This window comes from Macaca thibetana, chromosome 4 (genome assembly GCF_024542745.1).
Source record: "Macaca thibetana thibetana isolate TM-01 chromosome 4, ASM2454274v1, whole genome shotgun sequence".
NCBI classification, from domain to species: Eukaryota; Metazoa; Chordata; class Mammalia; order Primates; family Cercopithecidae; genus Macaca; species Macaca thibetana.
Genome location: NC_065581.1, coordinates 111,981,856 through 112,001,067, shown reverse-complemented (window position 1 = coordinate 112,001,067; position 19,212 = coordinate 111,981,856). Strand labels below are relative to the sequence as shown.

Here is a 19,212-nt window from a genome sequence, read left to right as displayed (position 1 = left end):
ATTTCCTGTACCCAGTACCATGACAGAATGGAAGAACTGGGAACTGATAATGACAGTTAACATTAATTGTGCGCTTACTGTTTGCTAGGCACTCCATAAATACTTTATCTGACTAATCTCATCCTCCTAACAACTCTATAACTCTATGAGATAGGCAGTTTTGTTTCCAGTTTTACAGATGAGAACACTGAGCCTCACCCCCACCCCCAGTCTACGTAGCTTGCCCAAGGTCACATAGCTAGTCACGGCAGAGCTTGGTGTTCAAACCCAAGGGCAGTGTGGCTTTATCTGTGCTTCTCACCAGGACTGCAGAACTTTCCCTCAGAAAATGGGCTGGTCAGTAGAAGCTAGAATCATTATTTTTAACCAACAATTATCAAATCACAGAGTCCTAAAGTTGGAGGAGACTTTGAAGTTCATCTAGCCCAATGTGCAATGAAAGCTGAGATTCCTTTTATAAGTCCATCTGCCCTGAAAGCCTTGGCTGGACTTCTCATGGCCAGAAGGGCTGTCTGCTCAATGGCAGTTTACTCCTTTTATAGTTCTTTTTCTATTGAGGTTTATTTCCCTGTTATTTATACTCATTGATCCTAGTTTCCCCTCTGGAATAACTCAGAATGATCTTTTATTGCTATGGTCAACAATTTGAGAAACACCAGCTGTGAACTTTAAAGCAATGGTTTCAAAGCCAAATGATAAGGCTTTAATAAATCATGAAGCTTTGAGCAAAAACGTCTGGGAAAAAATAGGAAGAACAATTTGAAAAAGACAAAAAAAAAAAAAAAATCCACCTTTACAAGCCACCAGAGAGCTACACAATGGTATAAGATTTAAACTTCTATAACCCAATGGGATTTTTTTAGTTTCCCTACTGGAAATTCCCATAGTCTAGAAGGCTGGGTTTCTGGACTAGCAAAATTGCTCTTTCCGTAATCATTGCCAATAATGCAAGAGGGGTGTGTGTGTGTGTGTGTGTGTGTGTGTGTTTGTGTGTGTGAGAGATAGGCATTCTTTTACCATGGAGTAGTGTCCAACCTGAGCTTTGTTGTGGCATACAATGATGGAGTGATTTCAGGCCCCTCAAGTTTGATTACATAGTAAACGGCCTTGCTGTTCCCAGGGAGAAAGTCTGAGGTCTACAGCAACTAGAGGAGCATATGTGTAAAGGTCAGAGGATCTAAACGATGCATGTAAAAGACACCGACTCAACCCTGGAACTGAGTAGTCAGCTCTACATTTCTAGAGGAGAGCAAGGAGTGAGTGAGGAGTCCCTGACCAGGACAAGGGAGGGCAGAGAGAGCAACTAGGACCAGGTGGACAAATGGGCGAAAAGGAAACACAGAGAAAGGTGGAGTTAAGAACAAAGCTGGGCTCCTTTGAAGGGAGGCTCTGAGTTTTCCTTTGATTTTTCTCATCTAGGGAGAAAGCCTGGCTAATACTAGTGAGGAACTGATCAGTAAAATTACAGGTAAGTTGATCTTCTTTTTAAATTCCCAACATTATAGAAACATATCCCCTGTAATTTCTCTGTGCTACTGAAAGCCAGTTGGTTTGAATATACATTTTGGACCATTTTAAAGAATAACTATAGAAGTAAGAAGTCATAAAATACTGAGAATATTAGATTTTACTAAATATATATCAGGGTTTGAGAGTATGCTTTCCAATTACAATCTCTCTCTCTCTCTGTTTCTCTCTCTCTCTCTTACTCTTTTTTGTTATGTACCTTATGTTTGTCAAGTAGTTGCTGGATTTCCTCTTTGGAAGACACGATGATTTTCTGGTCTCCTGCCATCTTCTCCTGACCAGTTTCTAGCAAGTCAGCCAGATCTTGTAGGGCCCTCTCATACTGACTCTTGAGTGTAAGGTTCTGGTTCAGGCCACTCCTCCGAGAGCCAATGGTCATCATCAGCTCATCATACATGTCCTAAGAGGCAGAGACCACAAGACTCACTCTCAATTCATATTCTGGCAACTCTCTAAAGGCATATGAACTATGAACGCACTAAGCCCAAGACCCAACCAAGAAAACGCCTTCAGGGATGTGCCCTGTGGAAATGCTCCGCTTGTAGGCCATCTGCTTGTCTTTCCTATGAGCCTTACTTTGAAAACACGTTTCACAAAAAAATAACCTTTGGACCTTTATTCTCATGCCTGTGATATATTTGCTGTGACTTTACAGTGTCGTGATACCTGGTAGTTCAAGTTCTTTCATTAATCTTATTTGGTATTCTTATCTTTCTGTTTTAAATTTTATTTTATTTTTAACTGACAATAAAGCACAATGGAGAAACTGAAAAAAAACTGAATTGATAAAAATGTAAGTATGAAGTGACTGAGTAAAAAGATAAAATAAATATTCAATAAATAATGTGGAAATAACTCAACTCTTTGAAGAAAAATAATGTCTTATCTCATGGCACATATCGAAATGTAATTTAGATTGACTACAAAATAAAAATTTAGTAAGTTAAAATATGAAAGGAAATAAAGATGTGTCTATAAAAAGTAAGCTTAATATTTTAAGATTTTAAAGGATATGAAAAAGTATTTCCTAGAAATGATATATGAGGGAGATTTGACAACTGTTTTCTCAAGATATTAATTGTTTATGATGAAATGTGGGGTAAAACTGTTGAAAAAGTGTCCACGGGGCTGAGGGACATGTCATAGAAAATGTAATTCCCATTTAATTTCAGAGCAACTGAATATAGTATACTTAACATTTTCCTGCTAAATAACAATCATATTTGGGACTATCCATCAAACAAAGAGCTAGAGAAATAGGCAAGTTTAATGTGAGCAGAAAGAATCACAAACTTAAGAAGGCAATATTTTTGCCAAATGTGGTGGGGTAAATAACTATTTAAACTGGAAAGACATTTTAGGAGATGATGACACACCAAACACAAAATTTATTTGAGGCATATGGACCTGATTAACATATCACATTAAGGTTTAGCCTGCCAAAATGGCTCGATCTGGAAAAGTTCAATTTTAATGCCTATTTACGGCAATGACATTTGACTCTTACACCTGATGCTTAAGTGCTGTCGGAAAACTGTCTAAAAAAGTACAAAGTGGGGGTGGTGGGCTTATGACATTATGAAATGTTAGATAAAGGAGAGATACAGTTAAAATAAAAATTTTTTTTGTTTATAAGGCCTATTTTGTTTTCTCAAAGAAAGAACTCATAAGCCTGTACTGGACTGAGGTTACAAATTCTCAATAGTCCTGCATACAGAGAAAATCTAACATGTGTGTCTGTGTGACCATACATAATTGTACACAATTTCTTCTTGATCGAACATAACTGCATTGCCTAGCTGATGCTAAATTTTGCTGGTTTAATATCCAAAGATGTTCTTCTTACCCCAATATCAGATTCTTGCCTAAATGTCAGATCTAGGAAAGGAAATTAACCCAAAGCATTATTCTCTATTCCTGAAAGGATGATAGGAAGTCTGTTTAGATTTCAACTACCTTCCACTTTAATTTTTGTTGTTGTTGTAGTTCTAGAATGGAAACAATGCCTCCGTTCCTTTCAAACATATACGGAGGATAAACTATAGTTCTTATCTTAGAAAAAAACACTTTCTAAAAAGTATTACTTTGATTATTTGCTTTTTAAAATAGTATTTGAAGAGAGAGTGCAATACAAGGATAGATACCACTTTTTAAAATTTTTCTAGCTAGGATTAAAAATTATTCTATTTTCTACAGTAGAAAATAATATGCTACAACTAAACTATACTGCAATGCTTAACCATGAGAATAATAATAAAGTAACTGTCAGAAAAACATATAAATCTTAGAAGCATGAAAACAACTCACTTCCTTGTACTAAACATGTTAAGCTTCAGAAAATTTTCTAAGAGTTACTTGGCAGAAAGGTTAGGACCTAAGTGGCATGAATTTTATAAAGAAAGCCTAGAAAAATAAAGAAAGTATGAACCCCTGCAGCTGAATACTACTGGCTGAAGGCTGTACCTGGAGCTTGGAGAGTTCTTGCATGGACGGCTGCTCAATCTGTAACTTGTCACCACGTCTCTTTAATTCAATGATTCCTGCATCCAATTCTTTGAGTCCATCTTCAGCCTGTTGTATTGCCTAGGTAAGATCCATGACATTTTATTAAAACTCCCACGAACAATTTCCCCACGGAAGATGTGATTATTGTGCTTCTTTCTGTGTTCCTCCTCTCCACATAAAACATTCTCAATATATACAAAAGGAATTATTTCAATGAAACAAACAAACCAAAAGCCATGTTTACAGACTATATAGAAAAGAGAAGAAGGCCCGTTATTAGTACAGAGCAGTTATCTTACAGATAATGAGGCAGGAGAAAGTCAGGGTAGAGGGCTGGGAGAAGGATGTCTTGCTTAAATAAAAAAGGGAGTTTTTGAAAAGCAACACTTAAAGAAAAAGGAGCATGATTTAGGACATAGTTAATAAAAGGTATTTGCCTGAGGTTTTCTAAGGGACCATGTTCTGCTGCCCTTGAAACGTAGTTGTGAGCATCTTTGGAGAGAGATTCAGCGAGGCAACAAAAAGTATATTACAGCATGGTCAAGGAATCTGTGCTTCTTGTTGTGAAGTGGAAAATCAATCAACAAGTGTTCAAGTGGCAGTTACTGCTAAGCCTTGTCTTCCCAGTGTGAGGTCTGTAGAAGTAGAACAAGATCTCATCCTGTCCTTCAAGGAGCTGATGGTCCGGTTAGGAAGCCAGAGTAAACAGAGAAAAATAAAGCAAGGCTGACTATCAGTAAGTACTAAACTCGATAATGCAACGCATCCCCATTAGTGGAGATTAGAGAAGGGAGACACCAGCCCACAACCCCTGGAGCAGGCATTTGGAAAGAGGGCAACAGAGGTTGCCCCTGAAGGAGGACAAAAACAAGACTCCAGATGGCAGATGAAACACATGTGTCCAGTGTCCTCTTTCCTGAAAACCCCCTACAGCCAGAGTGAGTATTTTGTTTGCTTGTTTTTGGCATATTTTTTCCCCATAAATCTAAAAGGACAAGGGAACAGAAAAGCAAACAATGCTAACAATATGTTGGGAGCTAGAAGTCAGAAGAATACATGATAATTGGCTTAGGAAATCTGGGGAAGCTGAATTCTAAACCAGTGGAGGATCTCCACCACCCAATTCAGAGCAACAGAAATCTCCAGAACTCTGGGTGAAGTGAGCTGGGGTGCTAAGTAAGGAGGGTTAGTGAAGAGCTGCTTAAAGGACAGTTAACCCACAGATGCCCCTCCTTATTCCATACTGTCCCTTTTTCTTCCCGTGTAAAAGACTGAAAGTTTGTTTTCTGGAGAAGGTCAAACAGACTGAGGGACACTGGACACAGCTGTGAGCTTGAATGCTGGACTGAAAGCAAGGTATGAAATAACTGGATGCTCCCTGAATGCTGAATGTGGGGCCCCTGAGTCTTCTCTTCCTGGAGCAAGAAGGGCTGCAGCCAGGGCTCTAATCTCCAGACAGGAGAGGGAAAAGTATCTGAAAACACCAATAAGACAGGCCTGACAATTTGACAGAAGGATTCTCTAACAAATAAATGGCCCACAGAGACCATCCTGCAGGAACTCTTGAAATTGTCATGTTCCATCCACACACAGAGTTCCCTTTCAGCTGTTTAGTCCTCCATCCTAAACCTGAATAGATAACAAAAGATTTCAATATGCCTTTCGATGACATGAAAGATGGGGACTAACAGAAGCAAACAAATAAAAGCAAGCTGGAGGAAAACAAATTATACAGGAAAAGTAGAACTTCAAACATTAAAACCATTAATACACCCAGAAAGATATAAACGATAATGTATTCATTAAAAAAAAATAAAAAATACTACAAAAAGGATCATTCAGAGAACCAAAACGAATTCTGGGAAAATTAAATACAAGAGAGCAGAAATGCCAAACTCAGTATAAGGGTCTGGAGTTGAAATTGAGGAAGTTTCTAAAAAAGCAGAGCAAAAACACAGAGAAAGGGCTCTTGGTAAGACAATTCAAGGATTGAACCAGAGTAGCTGACAAAAAGGAGTTCTCCAGAAAAGAAGGCAGGTAAAATGGAGGAAAGAAACATATTAAATAAATCACTAGAACATTTTCCAGAACAGAGAGATGAGAGCTGCCAAATCAGAAGAGCCCCTTGAGCTCCCCGCCCAGCGGATAAAAATAGATCCTCCCCAAGGCGTGTGATTGTGAAATTTCAGGACACTGGAAACCTTTGGGAATTAGAATGTCTTTAGATTCCTTAAGACAACACTGGGAGCTAGAAAACAATGGACAAAAAGCCTTGAAACTCCAAAAGAATTCATATTCAACAAATGACCCTGAAAGATGACATAAAAATAGCAAAGCGATCAATAAAGTGTGAACATGGTATAAGAACATTTTCAGACATACATCTGGAAAAATACACTTATCATATACCCTTTCTAAGAAAGGACATGCACTAACCAAACAAGGAAGCAATGCAGTAAAGAGAAAGACTTGGGATTCAGAAGAGAGAAGATCCAACATAGGAAGAAATGAAGGGATTCTCAGGATGGTGGTGAAGGGAGATCCAAGAAGACAACTGTGCACCAGGGTGATGAGGCAAGGGAACTGCTCTGGATTGGAACAGCACGACTCAAGAGACGACTACATTGAGTGAGGTGTGTCTTCCCCATGCCTTCTGCTATTATTGCCTTTTCAATCTAAGTTGGGTAGGCACGGAATCAGCACGTTCATTAGTTGCGTTCCATTTATTCAAAGAAAAAAAACTAATTGGTTATTTCTTCATCTGTGACATTCAGTTACATTGGTCAAAAATTAGTGAAAATGATTGCTTGTGATCATACATATCTTATAATTCATATTAGAAATCCAAAGCAAGTCAGCACTACATTTGCTCCAGTCTTTTCTGGAATCACACATTATAAGCCAAGAAAAAAAAAAGGTCCCTTCATGTGGAAGATATGGCAGAAAATAAAGAGATTTTTAATGGGGGGAAATGAGAAATCTCTTTAAAAAGCAGATGAAATTATGGTCAAGAAAAATGCACAGCCGGATGCAGTGGCTCACACCCATAATCCCAACACTTTGGGAGGCTGAGGCAGGAGAACTGCATGAGCCCAGGAGTACAAGACCAGTCTGGGCAACAAAGTGAGACCCTGTCTCTATATTTTTTTATATATATACACACACACACACACACACACACGTATATACATATATATACACACACATATTTTTAAAAATAATTAAATAAAAAGAAAAATGCACACTCACAATTTTGAAAACTATTTTAGATTCCTTAAGACAACACTGGGAGCTAGAACACAATGGAGAAAAAGCCTTGAAACTATTTTGGGAGGTGTTAACACACACACACCCACACACACACATTATATGTCAGATGATTCTCTATAGTCTATCCATAGATTCCTGGGAAGTTCACTGAAATTAAATCAGAAAATTCTATTCAAACACATACTTTTCATAATTACTTAGCTTATGAAACAGGAGATATTCTAACATCCCTCCCATTTCTTCTATGCTCCCCATTTTCATGCCACCATGCCAGTTTTGGTTCTCATTCTTTCTCTTCAGTACAGCTACATGAAGCCTCATGATGGGTCTCCTGTTTCCTGACCCTGTGCTGTCATGTGAACTATCCAGAAGCAAGATCTACAACTGCCATTCATTTTTACCTGCAAACATCCCCTACAACTTTCCATGGCCAGGGATCTCCCAGCTGAGTCTAAACACCCAAAAGTGCACAAGATGATCTACCAGGATGAAACACTACATCTTTCATTTATATTCAACCACATTCATTTTCTATTTTGGTTGCAGCATGTACACAAACAAAAATTGAAAATAAATGTGGCTGAATTTAATTATGATTTATAACATAAATTGCTTATAATTTATAAATAAATAAAAATATATACATTTATGCTGCGTATTTATTTCCTTTTTTTTTTTTAGCTAATGAGGCATGCAACAAATAAAGTGTACAGGTAACTAGTTTATAGAATAAAGTCCAAAGTCTCACATTCAACAGGCCCTACAAACTGCCTTAAATTTACATATCCAATCTTGTTTGTCCTCAGCCACATTCATTTATCTTAAATTCAGGATTACCTGTGTTTCTCCCTAAGTGCTCAGAAATCTCTAACAATTTGTGCCTTTATTCTTGCTGTCCTCTTTACTGCGATAGCTTTCTTTCCTGTCATTGTGTGTCCAAACTCTCAAGTTCAGTTCAAATTTCCCTCTACAAAGCGTCCCTAATCCTACCCCTGCTGGAGGTCAGAAGGGTCTGAGTATCCACAGTGCTTTGTCAGTACCTGTCCCAGGACAGTTTGACTTTCTGCCCTGTGTCATTGAGGTTCATATCTAATCTCATCATTGGGTGGAAAACTCCTTCAGGTCAGCATCTGCCACGGATACCTTTTCCCAGCTCACATTTCCTAGTTCTGTGCAGATGTAAGTGACAGAGTCAATGTCACCTGGTACGTTATTCAAACCCAGTACTCAAAAACAAAAATACTACAAACAAAAGTGCTACTGTGAGCCATTAATCTTTCATAGAATATTTAAAATTTCACAGTAAGTCATATCTCCTCAATGCATTTTCTCTTCTAGGAAAAGGCAGCTATAAATACCTCTATTTGTTCTGCTACGGGTTGTTCAAATACATTTGCCAGTTTCTGCAGAATGATGTATTTGTTGTCAGCCAGTGATGTAAACAGCACTTTCAGATCATTCTAAGGAGGAAAGCAACAGGAAAACTCAAAATGTATAACAGGGAATTCGAAATACTTGTAAATATAACACAGATTCTAACAAATAATATCGAGGCATAGAAATTTAATTTCCAGGAGAAACAATACTGTGCTATGGGAAGGTAAAAGGAACTGGTAACAATTTGCTTATGTGCTAAAACTAACTCCTGAAGAATCTGTTACCCAAAGTATTTTCTACTTAATACAAATGAAGCTGAACCATACATGTAAAAAGCAATGCTTGTCACTCTAATCTCATTACATCTGAAATAAATGAGCACATTCAAATATTGCAAAGAAATATTATGTTAATGGCTCTTATCTAGGGAAATAACCTGTAGGCGTTATCCTGATTTGGGAAATAATATGATTCTTTTTTTTTTTTTGAGATGGAGTCTCACTCTGTCGCCCAGGCTGGAGTGCAGTGGCGCCATCTCAGCTCACTGCAAGCTCCAGCTCCCGGGTTCATGCCATTCTCCTGCCTCAGCCTCCAAGTAGCTGTAGCTGGGACTACAGGCACCCGCCACCACGCCTGGCTAATTTTTTGCATTTTTTTAGTAGAGACGGGGTTTCACCGTGTTAGCCAGGATGGTCTCGATCTCCTGACCTTGTGATCCACCCACCTTGGCCTCCCAAAGTGCTGGGATTATAGGCGTGAGCCACCACGCCCGGCCTATGATTCCTAAGAATCATGATTTCCACTTTGCTCTCTCCTCTCCTCCTATTACTCTATTAGTTTCTTCTTCTATTTTTGGAGAATTTGCACAAGCTTTTAAAAAGACATTTGGAAGTTTAGAAAATAAATATTATCCATGATGACCAAAAACATGTGAAGAGACAACACAAAAAGATCTTGTTAGGTATTTTGTTCAAAAATATTACTCATTTAAATGTCCAAATATATTCATATTGAGTTAGATTTGTACAAAAAGGAGACAACTATTAGAATGTTGGTGCTTAATTCCAGAGGAAATAATTAGAAGAGTATTTAAATTATAAAAAATTAGGCCAGATGCAGTGGTTCATCTCTGTAATACCAGAATTTTGGGTGCCTGAGGCAGATCACTTGAGGCCAGGAGTTCAAGAGTAGCCTGGGCAACAAAGTGCACCTGGTCTCTACAAAAAGTTTTTTTAAAAAAAATAAGTGGACACAGTGGCATGCCTGTAGTCCTGTTTACTTGGGAGGCTGAAGTGGAAGGATCCCTTGAGTTCAGGAGTTTGAGGTTGCAGTGAGCTACAATCATGCCACTACATGCTAGCCTGGGTGACCTTATCTCAAAAAAACAAAAAATTATTTTTTTTCTCTAAAATATCAACAAATAAGTTCTATTTCATAATAGTCAGCAAACATATATTCATCAGAGGTTAAAGCTCAACTCAGGACCTCTTCACCAGGGCCTGATCACACACATCACCTACATGCAATCATTCTGACTGTCTAATGAGGAGAAGGATAATCGTACCAAGAAAAATATCTATAAGAACACGTGAAGGCTTTATAATGCAAATTCAGGTCTTAAAAGCCAAATAATGGGTGCATTATGCAGTAAAAAATATAAAATTGAAAATATAGTGCTGAACATGAGAACTAGAATAGTTGCCACTAACCAAACTCAAAGCAACCTGCAAGCCTAGTGGCTAACTAAATAGGAAATTATAATAACAGCCCTGGAAAAATACTAGAAATAATAGTTTTACATATGAGTTACTAGGTCTGTATCATTCAACTGTGTTCAGGGTAAGGTCACGTGGGCCACTAAAACCATCACACATTTATCTGTTTTTAAGCCTAGTAAAAGATGTCCTGCATTCATTTGAACAGAAGCCTACATTATCTACATATGTATGTATAATGACATTAGTCCAGTTAATCTAAATGAGTAGCTAAGCATATATAACATAACATGGGTTAGAAATGAAGAGTGCATATATAGATTTTCCATATGCCATTTTTATGCTTTGTTATGTTTTGTTTTGAGACAGAGTCTCACTCTGTCACTCAGACTAGAGTGCAGCGGTGCGATCTCGGCTCACTGGAACCTCTGCCTTCTGGGTTCAAGCAATTCTCCTGCCTCAGCCTCCCAAGTAGCTGGGACTACAGGCACCCACCACCACGTCTGGCTAATTTTTTGTATTTTTAGTAGATATGGGGTTTCACCATGTTGTCCAGGCTGGTCGCGAACTCCAGAGTTCAGGTGATCCACCCGCCTCGGCCTCCCAAGGTGCTGGGATTACAGGGGTGAGCCACCACGCCCGGCCCATTTGTATGTTTTTAATAGCATATTTTCTCTCTTAACTATGTTCTACTCAGGGTAATAGGAAACACAGAGTTCATATTTCTGGAAGTCAGACTAATTATTGGGAGAGACTAACCAAGAAGATAGTAAAGCAAAGAATATGATTGAGTTTAAAATTACTAAATAAAAATTTTAAGAGATACTAGAAATCACATGGATAATGACATTTTCTTAAAAATAAAAATGCAAAGAATTTAACTATTTTTGTATTATCACACTTGTGATACAACAGGATAATTAAGGTATCCATATATTACAAACATAAAATACATCACTTTTTTTTTCTTATAGTCACTGGAATTATTGGCAGGGCAAAAAAGAGCAGGATTCTAGCCATTGAGAAACAGATTTGTAGAAAGTTACAGGCTTAAAAACCAGTTGTGTCCAGGCACAGTGGTTCACACCTGTAATCCCAGCATATTGGGCGGTAGAGGCAGGCAGATGACCTGAGGTCAGGAGTTTGAGACCAGCCTGGTCAATATACAGTGAAAGCCCATCTCTACTAAAAAATACAAAAATTAGCTGTGGGGGAATGGCGCGCATGCCTGTAGTTCCAGCTACTTGGGAAGCTGAGGCAGAAGAATCGCTTGAACCTGGGAGGCGGAGGTTGCAGTGAGCCAAGATCTCCCCATTGCACTCCAGCCTGGGCAACAAGAGCAAAACTCTGTCTCAAAAATAAATAAATAAATAAATAAATAAATAATAAAATAAATAAAATCAGTTGTGCTGCCTCACTCATTCATTAAAGAATTCTTTACTTCATTTTCCAGTTTTTAAAATAATTTGAAATCCACAATTATATGTTTGAGGAATTCATTTGAGGTTACATCCATCGGTAAAATTTTTAAAAATACAAAATAGTTCATAACTGACTTTATCGTGATTCTATATATGTAATGTACATCTACATAACATCTATGCATCCTCTCAAATAGCCTTTTTGGTAGAGAATAACGTTAGCAGTCTGGCAAAAGCTAATCCTCAAAGATTAAATGCAGAATGAAGGCATACCCTTCCAGTAACTGCTGAGGATTGACAGCATACCAGGTGTTTGATGCAAAGTTAAAAAAAAAAAAAAAAAAAAAGAAAATGGTTTGTGACTTGACCTTTAATTAAGTTAACATTGGAAACTTTCTCTCAACTAAATTGGAACACAAATATTTTGAAATGTCTTTTTGTTCGTGATCTGGCCACCAACAAATAGAAACTTGTTGGCAGAAGAAAAATAGAGAATGTGATTTAAAGAGAATTCCATGATTCTCTTAGATCCTTCAAACAAAACGAGTTCCAGAGCATTCATGCCTAATTCGTATTTTACTGTGATTGGTGATAACTACTAATAAAATGTAAAAGTATGAAAGTACTAAAGATACTAAATGCAATTCACGAAAGATATGGGGAATGAGAGCAAAAGGGACTGCTGAGGTATTCAGGGATTCTGACTTGATCATCTTGGGGGTAGAAACTAACAGGGAAGACTGCTGGAGAGCAGTGCCACTGACTCAGGGACAACACTGAGTTGCTGGTGGTACCATCAACTGGCAAAGGATATTGGATAAAATTTAAGAGACTCTAATGAAGGCCCACATTCTCCATCTTCCCTGAGATCACCCTAATATGATAAAATACAAAAAAAAAAATTATTTGAGTAAAATCCTGGCTGTAGTTATTAATGATTGAGTAACATTGAAGTAATTTAATCTTTCTCTTGGTTTTAGATCCTATATCTCTTATAATACTATCATTAATAACAATAACAACACTTGCTGAGTACTTACTATGTATCAGGCACTGTTCAGAGTATTTGAAACACAACTCAACTCATTTCATCCTCACCACAGTCTATGAGGCAATTAATATGAGTATGATTTGACAGTTGAGGATACCAACGTTCAGGAAAGTCAAGCTGCTAAAGTTATACAGCAGTAAGTTACCACGCCAGAATTTGAACTCAGACTATTAGCTTCGGAGACTACATGTTTAATTTTTACTGTTCTGACTTTGCAAAATTAATATTAGAACAATGTTTGAAGGATGTTGCAAAGATTAAAGCCAAGGAATATGAGAAAATATTTTGTGAATAAAAAAATGAAACTCATATGTTTGTGATAGTTTTACTCTGTGGTTTTAAGAATGTAGACTACCGGAAGGCAGTGGTAATTTGTGCCTCTGAATGAATGTCATAAAAATTCCGTGTTTCTTGGTTAATGCTACATTTATTTGACACTTTGTAGTATTTTGGTTTTTTTGCAAATCAAAACTCTACATTAAACTCTTGGCCCTAATGACATGTCTCTATTTTATAAAATCTTTCATGATGGTTAAAAATAATATACAATTAAAACTTATGTATTCCCAAAGGGTGCTTTTTATTAGAAATGAAAAATCAGCACTAAAAGTTTATCAGCAGCTTTTGCATTTGTTCCAGTATATAGTCATAGGAAAAGTTTCCTAAGCATGCATAAGAATTCTAATATGGGGCTAAAAGGCAGTAAGTCTGAGGAGTTAGGATTGGAAAGCAATGTAATGCATTTTAACACAGGTAAAAGTAATTAGACCACATTCACTTTCAAAGACTCTTAGGTACTACAGTCTATGGCCCTTTCTATATTCCAACATTTTCTGCATACACTTTTTTTTTTTTTTTTTTGAGACAGAGTCTCACTCTGTTGCCCAGGCTGGAGTGCAGTGGCCGGATCTCAGCTAACTGCAAGCTCCGCCTCCCAGGTTTACGCCATTCTCCTGCCTCAGCCTCCCGAGTAGCTGGGACTACAGGTGCCCGCCACCTCGCTCGGCTAGATTTTTGTGTTTTTTAGTAGAGACGGGGTTTCACCATGTTAGCCAGGACGGTCTCGATCTCCTGACCTCGTATCCGCCTGTCTCGGTCTCCCAAAGTGCTGGGATTACAGGCTTGAGCCAACGCACCTGGCCTTTTTTTTTTTTTTGAGATGGAGTCTTGCTCTGTTGCCTACACTGGAGTGCAGTGCCGTGATCTCGGCTCACTGCTACCTCTGCCTCCTGGGTTCAAGCGATGATCCTGCCTCAGCCTCCAAGTAGCTGGGATTACAGGCCTGCACCACCACACCCTGTTAATTTCTGTATTTTAGTAGAGATGAGTTGCAATGCACTATGTTGGCCAAGCTAGTCTCAAACTCCTGACCCCAAATGATTTGCCTGCCTTGGCCTCCCAAAGTGCTGGGATCATGGGCATGAGCCACCATACCCGGCCATTTTCTGCATATTCTTTCCCAGTGTGTTTAAGCTCCAGTATTAGCAACTAAAAATTATAATCATAAAGAGCCATAAATTTGACTTTTATTGATTGAATTTATAATTCTATTCCGTCCTTAGTTTGAAGTGGGTGGTTTTCTCAACCTTCCATTTCTAGGAGCAAAAAATCTTTAGTTTCTAATCCTTTAATTCAACCCCCTTCATTTTCTACAAAGCTCTCGTTCTTCATTATACATTTAAAAAACAACAACCAGGTACGTAACACAGACTCATGACTGACTATTTTTTTTTTTTTTTTTTTTTTTTTTTTTTTGAGACGGAGTCTTGCTGTGTCGCCCAGGCTGGAGTGCAGTGGCCGGATCTCAGCTCATTGCAAGCTCCGCCTCCCTGGTTTTTACGCCATTCTCCTGCCTCAGCCTCCCGAGTAGCTGGGACTACAGGCGCCCACCACCTCGCCCGGCTAGTTTTTTGTATTTTTTAGTAGAGACGGGGTTTCACCGTGTTAGCCAGGATGGTCTCGAACTCCTGACGTCGTGATCCGCCCGTCTCGGCCTCCCAAAGTGCTGGGATTACAGGCTTGAGCCACCGCGCCCGGCCATGACTGACTATTATTGAATACCTAAAGAATGGTCAACTATCCTTTGATAATGTCTTACTTACCTGGAAATTTAGTATTTGCTGAAGTCTTTCTTTCATCTGATGACATCGTTGATTCACTACTGAGTCTAGCAAGGATAACCTGCCCAAGAGACAACCCAAAGTATCTTCAATAACATCTCGATTATCACCATTCTCTGGAAAAGCTTGCGAAAACAAGTTTTTGTTCTTATCCATTTCTTCAGACATTTCCTTAATGTCTTTGGCAAGAATCTAGAGGTGATAAAAGGGCATTTTTCAGTGTTTAGACACATGAATTGATATGCAAATCAAGTTATTTTCTCATAGAAAGTCAACTAAATCTCTCTGGTTGCTTAGTAATAATTAGACCTAAGACAACTGGAACCTCTTTCAAATACTTCTATACATTTCAGGCAAGTTGCTCTCAGGGACTTTACCTCATTCACTAGTAATAATGAGCACTGTAAAGTGCTATTTAGGAATTTGGTACTTTTTTTAAGCATGTGTTTCATATTTGGAAGATATGTGATACATAATAGTGTTTCTACAGAGTTTCCCATTTTTCCCTCTTACATACACAAGACAAAGAATGAAAATGCAAACTAGAAATATTCTGCATTCAAGCAATGATGTTCTGCATTATTAGAATTGTTTTATGTTTGACTTTCTTTATGTATAAAATTAATTATCCCATCAAAACGTCAAGTGCTTTGTAACATTATACACACACAGGCAGAAACTACTAAACTTACCTCTTGGTTGAAGAGACAAGTTTCTGTTTCTTCTGGTAAAAGTGCTGTGGCAACAAATAAACGTTCTTCAACATCATCCAACCAAGTAGAGGTGGCTGAGACCCCATCATATAACTTCTGCTCCAAGTGTATACTCTGCCTCTTTGTCCCTCCACTCTGGGAAACACACAACAGGGTCAAATAATCAATTTCAGTTTTTGAAAATCCGGGAAAAATATCAGGATGGGGCCAGGCACGGTGCTCACACCTGTAACCTGAGCACTTTGGTAGCCCAAGGGAGACAGATCACTTGAGGTCAGCAGTTCAAGACTGGCCTGGCCAATATGGTGAAACTCCATATGTACTAAAAAAATACAAAAATTAGCCAGGCATGGTGGCATGTGCCTGTAATCCCAGCTTCTTAGGAGGCTAAAACATGAGAATCGCTTGAACCCAGGAGGTGGAGGTTATAGTGAGCCAAGATTGTGCCACTGCACTCCAGCCTGCGTGACCGCACAAGACTGTCTGAAAAAATAAAATAAAATAAAATATAAAAGAAGAAACAGGATGGGCCTCCAGGGTCCAGTGACTCTTTGTTTCAGCACTCATCCCCAGGGTTGGGTCTCAATTCATGCTCAGGGGTGGATGGAACAGCCTCACAGAGGCCACGCAAATCAATACAAGCAAAACACGGCTCTTATAAACCAAGCCAAACACACTGATAACACAGCCTTACCTGGGATGAAACCTCCTCGAAGGCCTGGTTCAGTCCATCCAGCAAAGACGTAACTGCAGATTTATCTTGGATCGGCACGTCCCCTTTGTACGGCGGCACACCAGACAAGAGTCGATTTGGCCTGCTATAAAGCTGTAGGCAAACAAAGGCAGCTTGTTGAAGAGCATATGCATCATGTCCCAGTTTTCTCATTTGGAAATGCACACTGAAATAGATGCTGGAAAAACTGTCCGTAACAAAATTTCTTCTAATAACTTCTACAACATACCATTTCCACTGAACACGGTGGCTAGATGCATCAATGGCAATGTTTCCATGGATGGATTTTTTTTTTTTTTTTAAGCAGTGGAAAAAAAATGCCTGAGAGATAGGAAGAATAAGTTCTGGTGTTCTATTACACAGGAGGTCAAACATAGTTAACAATAACATATTGTATATCTCAATAGCTAGAAGAGAGGATTTTGAATCTCCCTACCACAAAGTGATAGATGTTTGAGATGATGAGTCTGCTAATTACCATGACTTGATCATTACACACTATATACATGTATCTAAACATCACACTGTACACCAGAAATATGTACAAATATTATGTACAAATAAAATAAAGCAGGCCACCCACGATGGCTCATGCCTGTAATCACAGCACTCTGGGAGGCTGAGGTGGGCAGATCATTTGAGGCCAGGAGTTCAAGACCAGCCTGGCCAACATGGCGAAACCCTGTCTCTACTAAAAATACAAAAATTAGCCAGTTGTGGTGGCACACACCTACAATCCCAGCAATTCAGGTGACTGAGGCACGAGAATCGCTTGAACCCAGAGGCAGAAATTGCAGTGGGCTGAGATCACACCACTGCACTCCAGCCTGGGCAACAGAGCAAGACCCTGTTTCAAAACAAACAAAAGGTGACATTATAAAAAAGAAAATTAAATTAAAAGGTGGCTTGCAAATTTTATGAAACAAACAACATTAAGGCACAAATAAATTAGAAACAGAAAGGATGAGAACAGACATTGCTGAAAATGGAATCACTGGCATAGAGAAAAAACTTGCAATAATCAGATGAAAAGCAAATCCGAATTTTAAAAAACAGAGATCAGTACAACTAAAAAGAAGTCAATAGGTGTAGAAAAAAGATGATCTAACACAAGGATAATTGATGTCCCTGAAGCAGAGATATAATAAATACAGCATAAAATACACCTCATACCAAAAAATTCCCTACAATTAATAAAAAAGCAAACCTTGATTCTTAAATATAAAAAAGTACATTGTGTCACAGGAAAAATATGATTGGAGAACACTCAATATCAGACATAGCCTAGATAAGCTGTTGAAACTTAAAAAAAAAACTAAATAATTCTCCTGGCATCCATACAGAGAACAACAACAAAAAAATAAATAAGGGAAAAAATCGTAGACTGATATTAGATTTTTCTAAAGCTTCATTCAATGCCAGAAGACAAAAACAAATATAGATACAAATTCTGAAGGGATAAAAGTATGACAGAAAAATGCCCATCAAATATAGAGACAACTGGCTGATACTCCCAAATATGATAGAACCTGAGTTTTCTTGAAAAAAATTACTTGACAATGGAATTAATCCCTGAGAGCTGGATCAAAATAAAAAATTTAGGAATTAAAAAGATATGCTAAAAGGATTGGTTATGAGCACTAAGGAATTTAAAGATTAAATTGATTTACAGTATATGGGAATTGTTAATTGCTCTTTTTCATTTTCATCTTTGCACTTGGATGCATTATGTGAATTATTATAATGAATATATGTAATTTTTCAAAATAATAGAGTAATTTTTCTTAAAATTGACTAAATAAGAAAGTTATTAGCAATCATAAAAAAATCTTACCACAGCTTTCCTCTCAACTTTTCTTCTTGGTTTTAGCAACACCTATAGTGAAATAATCCATCCTAAATACAAGACCTAGGCTGATCTCTTTGCTTTCATTATTAGCTCTATTTCCCCTAAACTCTTTTATGTGTACATATGGCTTCCCAATAAAGGCAATGATAGGGTGTAGCATTCAAACTTTTGATCATGTTTTCAATCACTCAGTCCCCTTTTTTTTTGAGATAGAGTCTTGCTCTGTCACCCAGGCTAGAGTGCAGTACGATCTCAGCACACTGCAACTTCTGCCTCCTGGGTTCAAGTGATTTTCCTGTCTCAGCCTCCCAAATAGCTGGGATTACAGGTGTGCACCACCATGTGCAGCTAATTTTTGTATTTTTAGTAGAGACAGGGTTTCCCCATGTTGGCCAGGCCGGTCTTGAGCTCCTGACCTCATGCGATCTGCCCGCCTCAGCCTCCCAAAGTGTTGGGAATACATGTGTGAACCACTGTACCTGGCCATCAGTCTCTTTTGACTTTTCAAAATACCTCTTCACCTTTCAGGCTGACTACTCATGATCCTGTAAATATGCCAAGCCCATTCCCCATTGCAGCTGGGATATCCACCACCCAGCATCCCCTTAAAATCTGCTACTTTAATTTCCATACCTATCATAGCAACTTTTGACTATTTTTTCTTAACCTTTGTTTCCTTCAAATTCCTGCTCATGGATCCTGTCATAGTTGCCTAATTTTTCTTAGAAATGTATGTGCTATTTCCCTATTTGGGTTATAGGTTCCCAGAAGCAGGAGCTGTATTTCACCCTGAAGCCAAGAAGGTTGTTGTGCATAGAAGCACTAAATACATTGGAAGTAAACAGATTAAGAAAAATTGCTCTAAGAGATTAGTGCCCTTTGACCTAGAGAACTTTAGGCCAAAATGTACCTGTTTTTACATAGGAAAGTA

The 19,212-nt window shown here is 38.2% G+C and overlaps 1 protein-coding gene across 18 annotated transcripts in view; it reads right to left on the bottom strand.

Moving 5' to 3' along the window:
- The window catches only part of SYNE1 (spectrin repeat containing nuclear envelope protein 1), a 530,910-nt gene that overhangs the window by 121,323 nt on the left and 390,375 nt on the right, over positions 1–19,212 (bottom strand). For all 18 annotated transcript variants that reach the window (XM_050786838.1, XM_050786854.1, XM_050786847.1 and 15 more), the window contains 6 exons: positions 16,394–16,525; positions 15,679–15,834; positions 14,969–15,178; positions 8,661–8,762; positions 3,991–4,110; positions 1,727–1,927 (listed from right to left, as the gene is read on the bottom strand). In XM_050786838.1, coding sequence (XP_050642795.1) covers positions 1,727–1,927; positions 3,991–4,110; positions 8,661–8,762; positions 14,969–15,178; positions 15,679–15,834; positions 16,394–16,525 — 921 coding nt within the window. The remainder of the gene's footprint in view (positions 1–1,726; positions 1,928–3,990; positions 4,111–8,660; positions 8,763–14,968; positions 15,179–15,678; positions 15,835–16,393; positions 16,526–19,212) is intronic.